This window comes from Dromiciops gliroides, chromosome 2 (genome assembly GCF_019393635.1).
Source record: "Dromiciops gliroides isolate mDroGli1 chromosome 2, mDroGli1.pri, whole genome shotgun sequence".
Taxonomy (NCBI): Eukaryota; Metazoa; Chordata; class Mammalia; order Microbiotheria; family Microbiotheriidae; genus Dromiciops; species Dromiciops gliroides.
This window is the reverse complement of record NC_057862.1, coordinates 192,916,484-192,923,689: the sequence shown is the minus strand read 5'-3', so window position 1 is coordinate 192,923,689 and position 7,206 is coordinate 192,916,484. Positions and strand designations below refer to the sequence as shown.

Below are 7,206 nucleotides of genomic sequence, written 5' to 3'. Positions count from 1 at the left end.
TCCTCATTGTACAGATGTCTCGCTTACCAAGAAATAAACAAGGCTATAATTTTAACTGCACCTCCTAAAATTGTGGCCCTGCTGTTTCACATCCCCTCAAAGAGAAAAAGACCTATTTGTACAAAAATTTTTATAGCAGCTCTTTTAGTGGTGGCTACAAATTGGAAATCAAATAAATGCCCATCAATTGGGGAATGGCTAAACAAGCTGTGGTATAGGATGGTGATGGAATATTATTATGTTATAAGAAATGACAAGCAGGATGATTTCAGAAAAGACCTGGAAAGACTTGTATGAACTGATGTATGGTAAAGAGAGCAGAACCAAGAGAACATTGTGCACAGAGACAACAATATTGTTTGATGAAGTGTGAATGACTTAACTATTCTCAACAATACAATGATCCAAGACAATCTCAAAGGACTATCCATGAAACATACTATCCACCTTCAAAGAAAGAACTGATATTGATGGAACACAGACTGAAGCATGCTATTTTTCACTTTCATTTTTTCTTTTATTCAAGTTTTCTAGAACAAAATTATTAATATGGTCATGTTTTACATAATTGCACATGTATAACCTATATCTGATTGCCTACTGCTTCAGGAAGGGGAGAAGGGAGGGAGGGAAGGAGGGATAAAAATTGGAACCCAAAACTATGAATAAAAAAAGGTTTATTACTTTTAAAAAATATTCCTTTCCTGGAGTAGTGATTGGGGTCTGTCCCTCTCTTTCTTGAGATTCCCCCATGCATGCATGTCTGTCTTGCTGAGGAGAAATAAAATGAGTACTTGTCTAGATAACTGTGCTTCACTCTGGTTTCCAATTTTATGGGAGACAGGTTTCTTTTTTTAACACTGGCAAAGATACTGGAGTGGTTTGTTATTTCTTTCTCCAACTCATTTTACAGATGAGGAAACTGAGGTAAATGGGTTTAAGTGAATTGACAAGGGCCATACAATTAGTAAGTCACTGTAGCTGTATTTGAACCCTGGTGCTCTATCCACTATGCACCTAGCTGCTCAGGTGAAAGAAATTTAAACATAAATCACAGAAAGTCAACTAGCAGTTAGTCAATTAGCCTTTGATTAGTGTTCATTCTGTGCCAAGCACTGTTCTAAGCACTGAGGATATAAGGAAAGACAAAAGATGGTCCCTGAGCTCAACTATATAGTAACAAGATATATACAGGAGATAATCAACAGAGGGATGGCATTAGCGTTAAGGGGAATCAGGAAAGGCTTCTTGCAGAAGCTGAGAAGCTTCAGCCAAAGCTGGAAGAAAGCCAGGGAAGCTAGGAAGCAGAGATGAGGAGGGAGAGAGTTCCAGACAGGGGGGACAACTCATGAAAAACTCTAGCAAAATAATATAGTGAGGGTGGGGAGATAGTTGGCACAGTGGATAAAGTACCAGCCCTGGATTCAGGAGGACCTGAGTTCAAATGTGGCCTCAGACACTTAACACTTACTAGCTGTGTGACCCTGGGTAAGTCACTTAACCCCCATTGCCCTGCAAAAAAAAAATAATAATAATATAGTGGGAGGGACATTTTATTAGGAAACAACAAATTTGGATTCTGGTTTTTCTCCAGTCATCTGATATTGAGCAAGTCTTAAGATCTCTGGGCCCTGATTGTTTTATCTATGAAATGGGAATAATAATACCTTACCTGCTTGAAGGCAGAAGATGACCACATGACCTACAAAAAGGAAAAATTTGACTGGAAGTCAAGTGCAACATGGAGACTGACCAACCAACATATGCCTTAGACAATCAAGGGTTCTAGAGGTATGGGGATCATTTCTTGGGGCTTGTTCTATGTTGTAGTACCCTATTAAATAGGGTGGAAAGCACCTTATTGACCCCTATAGAGGATTGGGGTTTGAGACTTGGCTCTGCCACTTACTAGCAGTATAACATTAGTTAAGTGCCACTGGGTCTCAGTTTCCTCATCTGTAAAATGGTATAATAAATAATACTTCTGTAGACTCCAGAACTGCAAGGCATCTTAGAGGTAATTTAGTCATCCGCTTTTATTTTACAGATGTGAAAAGAACACCAATCAACAAGCATTTATTAAGTTTCCACCATGGGCTAGATATCATGTTAGGCTCTGAGACTATGAAGACAAAAACATTTTGTCCATGCCCTCAAGGAGCTTATCAGCTATGGGGAAAATAACACGTATGCATGCATATAACTACATACAAGGTAATCGGGTGAAAGGAGAGGGAGAGGCACTAACAGATGGGGACAAGGGAAAAGGTCTGGGGGCAGCTAGGTGGCACAGTGGATAAAGCACCAGCCCTGGATTCAGGAGGACCTGAGTTCAAATCCGACCTCAGACACTTGACGCTTACTAGCTGTGTGACCCTGGACAAATCACTTAACCCTCATTGTCACAACAACAACAACAACAACAACAACAACAACAAGAAAGAGGTGGTTTGAGCTGAGCTTTGAAACTCAATAGGTATTCTATGGGGTGGTGATGAGGTGAGTACATTTCAAGACTTGGGGAGTTTCAAAGACACTGAATTGGAGAGGAAATGTGCGGTATCCTTGAGATAACAGTGACATCAAATAAAATACGATGTGTGTATGTATACACCAAATATACACATATAGTGTGTTTATGTGTGTATATCCATACATGTATACATATGTATATATAATGTGTATTGTCGTTATTATATGAAGAATGATTCAAATGTGCTACTTTGGCATGAAGTTAAGTGCCTAAAGTTCATTGTACCATCCCTGAGATTTTAAGAAACAAATGAGCTAATGTACTTAAATTAGGGTGATTTGTAACATGCCATGTAACAGTGGGCACACAGACTCTTTGACTTGTCCGGAAGCGAATGCCATCTGGCCAGGGGGGAGAATCAGAGAGTAAGTGACCTAGCAAGAGCCCAGTCCCAGAGGCACCCGGAAAGCGGGATGCCCGGCTCCTTCATTAATAATTCATGAGGAAACTCCTCTCCATAGGCTGGTAGCCTAGAAGCTACCCAACCAGGAAGGACCCTAGGGAACCTCTTCGGCAGAGAAGGTGAATCATGACGTAGCTCCGGACGATTGGACTGGGCCTCGAGGGGCGGGGACCCGGCTTGGGGCGGTGGCAGCGCGCGGGCGCCCCGTGGCTCATTCGCTCAGTCCGGCCGGCTATAGGAGCTACGCTGCGCTGTGCTGCTGGGTCGGGGTCTGGAGCCTAGCCGGGGCGGGGTCTGGACTGAGTCGGGCGGGCGGGCGGCGGCAGGATGTTCAGCTGGATGGGGCGACAGGCGGGCGGGCGGGAGCGGGCCGGCGGGGCGGACGCGGTGCAGACGGTGACGGGCGGCCTGCGCTCGCTCTACCTGCGCAAGGTGCTGCCGCTGGAGGAGGCGTACCGCTTCCACGAGTTCCACTCGCCCGCGCTGGAGGACGCCGACTTCGACAACAAGCCAATGGTGCTGCTGGTGGGCCAGTACAGCACTGGCAAGACCACCTTCATCCGGTAACTGACCTCCGCCCCGCCGTACCCCCACCCCGACCCCGTCCTCCTTAGCTCGGCATTTCGCTTGTCCCCAAAGGACCGGCCCCCTTCCCCCGCCAAGCTTCGAGTCCTGCCGGCAACTTTAATTCCTGGAATGAGTAATACTGATGTATTCTTCGTGTCCTGTCTGGGGAGCCTCTAGTGCCTCTCCCTCTTATTCCACGCCCCCCACCCTACCCCATCCCCATTCCTTACTGTTTTCTCCTCTTTCTGGAGTTTCTCTACTCCTTATTCCACACACACACACACCCATCCCTTACTGTTTTCTCCTCTCTCTGGACTTTCTCTCCCCCTTATTCCATCCCCCCCCCCCCATCCCTTACTGTTTTCTCCTCTTTCTGGAGTTTCTCTCCCCCTTATTCCAACCCTCTCTCTCTCTAACCCCATACTGTTTTCTCCTCTTTCTGGAGTTTCCTAACCTTTTTTTTGTGTCTACAAGACTTTGACCGGCTAGTGAAACCTTTCTGAGACTAATGCATAACTAAATGCATAAAATAAAATGCACAAGATTACAAAGGGAAACTTAGTATGTTGAAATACAATGATCTGTATTTATCTTTATCTCAATCTCTCTATCTACACACTCGTTCATGGACCTTAGCTTCCCTGGTCTGTCTGAACTCTCTCCTCCCTCTTACTGTCCACACCACCCGGGACTTCCTCTTTCCCTTCTTCTACCCTCACCTCCCTTACATGATCTCAGTAAATGCGGACTCCCTTCCCAGAACTTAGTCTAAGTTTTGTGCCGGCCTCCTCCCCACCCCCTTAGTGCTTGCACGTTAAGGTGCAGCTGGGAATCATCCCAACAGTCCCAAGGAAGATAGATAATCATCATTTGCTTACTAATCACCAGGCTAGAAAAAAAGGTCTACAGTCTTTTATTCCCATGTTGTTTCTACAGTCCTATTCTCAGGGCCCTCTATCTTCAGTTGACAGAAAGGTCGCCTCTAGCTGCCCTGCCAGAGTTGAATAGAAGAGATGGGACAGAACAGAAACAGCTCCATGATTTAGTAGAGGGACAAGGGACACTTTGAAGATAGGTGTGGGCAGATAAGGGTTTTAGGGCTAGTTGGTGTGTTAATATAAAGGTGGGAGGAAAGGGAATAGACTAGAGGGTCTCCCTATCGGACATAGGATCCTGGATCCTAGAATATAGGACTGGAAGAGACAGGGCACGGGCCCTGGATTCCGGAGGATCTGAGTTCAAATATGACCTCAGACACTTAACACTTACTTGTTGTGTGACCCTGGGCTAGTCACTTAACCCCAATTGCCTCAACCAAAAAAAAAAATCATATCATCTAACCCCCTCATTTTACGGAGGAGGAAAGTGAGGTCTAGAGAGGTTAAGCTAACTCTCCCAAGTAGTAGTGGAGGTATGATTTGAACCCAGATCTCCTGACTAACCTTTGTGTGTCTTTGACAACTCAGATTACTTCTATCACCTTCATTCCACAGTAACCACAATTTAGTTCCCATAAGCTCACCTGCTCTCTGTAACTACAATTAATAATAATAGTAACAACAGCTGACATTTCATATAGAGTGTTAAGGTTTACAAAATGTTGTATGTACATTACTTCATTTGAGCATCTTCACAAGTTGTGACTTATCTATGATCACACAGCTAGTATGGCTGAGAGGCGGAGCTGGGGTTCACCCAGGTTGTCCTGACTGTACATCGAACTCTATCCACTAAGCCATCCTACCTTTCAAGATTTGTACTACCAGTGTTATTCTTTCCATTTTATGGACATGGAAACTGAGACTAGGTAAATGATTTATCTAAGGCCATACAGCTAGTTGAGTCAGAAGTAGGATTCAAACCCAGGTCTTCCTAACCACAAGTTCAGGACTCTTTCCAGTCCCTGTTTCCACTCACTTATTTCAGGGATGATCTGGAGTTTAGGACAAGGTGGTGAGCATAACCATGCCAGCTGTTTCTCCCTGTTGTGGTAAAGGCCAATATATCATTACTAGTTTCCATTTCCTTAGGTGGGAAGTTCCCTCTTCATCCTTGGCAACTGAAAACATTTATAATACTTATATTGTTACTAAAAGCAAGTAGTTACATGGACCCTATGATTCAAATCAATAACTGCCTTGAAGGCAACTTTAGATGTTTCCAACTTTTTGTGGGAAATCATTTCCCTAAAAATGATGTTTGATTTTGAGGCATTTATTTTCTTGTAAAATGAATACCTTAACAAAGCTCACTTCTTCAACAAAAAGATTTTCAAGATTTGTTTTGCTCATCAGGGTTTTGTCTTGAAACATAGTTACTGAACATTTATACTTTGGTCCCAGTTTTCCTAGGGCAAAAAAAAAAAAAAGTGGTTTAGAAACCACTTCATAAATGATATAAACTCTACAGGGATTTGAGGAAGTTGCCTCCATATTTGGTTGCATGTCATCTCTTTTAGACAATGACCTCTTTTTCTCTGCCCCAGTACCCTGAATAGTTCCTACAAATGCAGAAAAATGTAGTGGTTATCATAGGATATTTGTGGCCTGATTGCAAGGATGTGGATTTATGTACGTGTAGCTATTCATATGCATACATATACACAGTATTTTTGATTTTGGCTGGACCAGTATAGTATAGGATGCTCTTGGTGAGCAACAGTCTCTACTAACACAGGTAAGCACCTTCATAGGCTTAGAGACTTGGCTAGCGCACTAAGAGGTAAAATGACTTGTCCAGGGTCATGAAGCCAGTGTCAGACACAGGACTTAAGCCCAGGTCTTTCTGATTTGAAGGCCAGCTCTCTCTCCACTACTCCCCACTTCCTCTCCATCTGTAAATTAGGGATAAGAATACTTATACTACTTAATTCACAGAGTTGTTATAAGGAAAATTATTTTATTAATTCTATCCCTCTCTCATTCCCTCCCTCCTTCCCCTCTCCCCTCCCTGGTGAGCAATCAGATATAGGTTATACATGTACAATTATGTAAAACATTACTATATTAGTCATTTTATATAAAAAGACTAAAGTGAAAAAAAAGAAGAAAATGCAATATTTATTTACTTAAAGTTTTGAGTTTGTGTGTTGGGTTTTGTTTTTTTTTTTGATGGGGCAGTGAGGGTTAAGTGACTTGCCCAGCATCACACAGCTAGTAAGTGTCAAGTGTCTGAGGCTAGATTTGAACTCAGGTCCTCCTGAATCTAGGGCCGGTGCCTTATCCACTGTACCACCTACCTGCCCCTGGAAAGTTCTTTGTAAATCTTTAAAGACTATATTAATGTATTTATGCCTGTGGCATAAACAATATATGTTTATTTTTTTTAGTGATAAACAATATATGTTAATGAAATTAAAATTCAAAATGCATGTTTTAGGAAACATATTGATCAACTGAAGGGAGTCTGAAGGAGATCAACTAGAGTGGTGAAGGTCCTGAAGATCTTCATGCCACACATTCTTAGAGTCAGCTAGACAAGAGCATTGAGCCTGGAGTCAGGAAGACCTGAGTTTGAATCCTGCCTCAGGCACTTACTAGCTGTGTGATTCTGGACAAATCACATCACTTAACCTTTCTCAGCCTCAGTTTTCTAATCTTGAAATGGGGATATTAATAGCACCTACTTCTCACGGTTTGTTGGTTAAGGATAAAATTAGACAGTCTTTGTAAATGCTATCTAAATAACTATATAAGTAAGTACA

General features: G+C 42.7%; 1 protein-coding gene across 1 annotated transcript in view; it reads left to right on the top strand.

Annotated features, from left to right (window-relative positions):
* Positions 1–3,263: 3,263 nt before the first annotated feature.
* The window catches only part of EHD4 (EH domain containing 4), a 110,161-nt gene continuing 106,218 nt past the window's right edge, over positions 3,264–7,206 (top strand). Inside the window, exon 1 of the mRNA XM_043988956.1 lies at positions 3,264–3,499. Coding sequence (XP_043844891.1) covers positions 3,264–3,499 — 236 coding nt within the window. The remainder of the gene's footprint in view (positions 3,500–7,206) is intronic.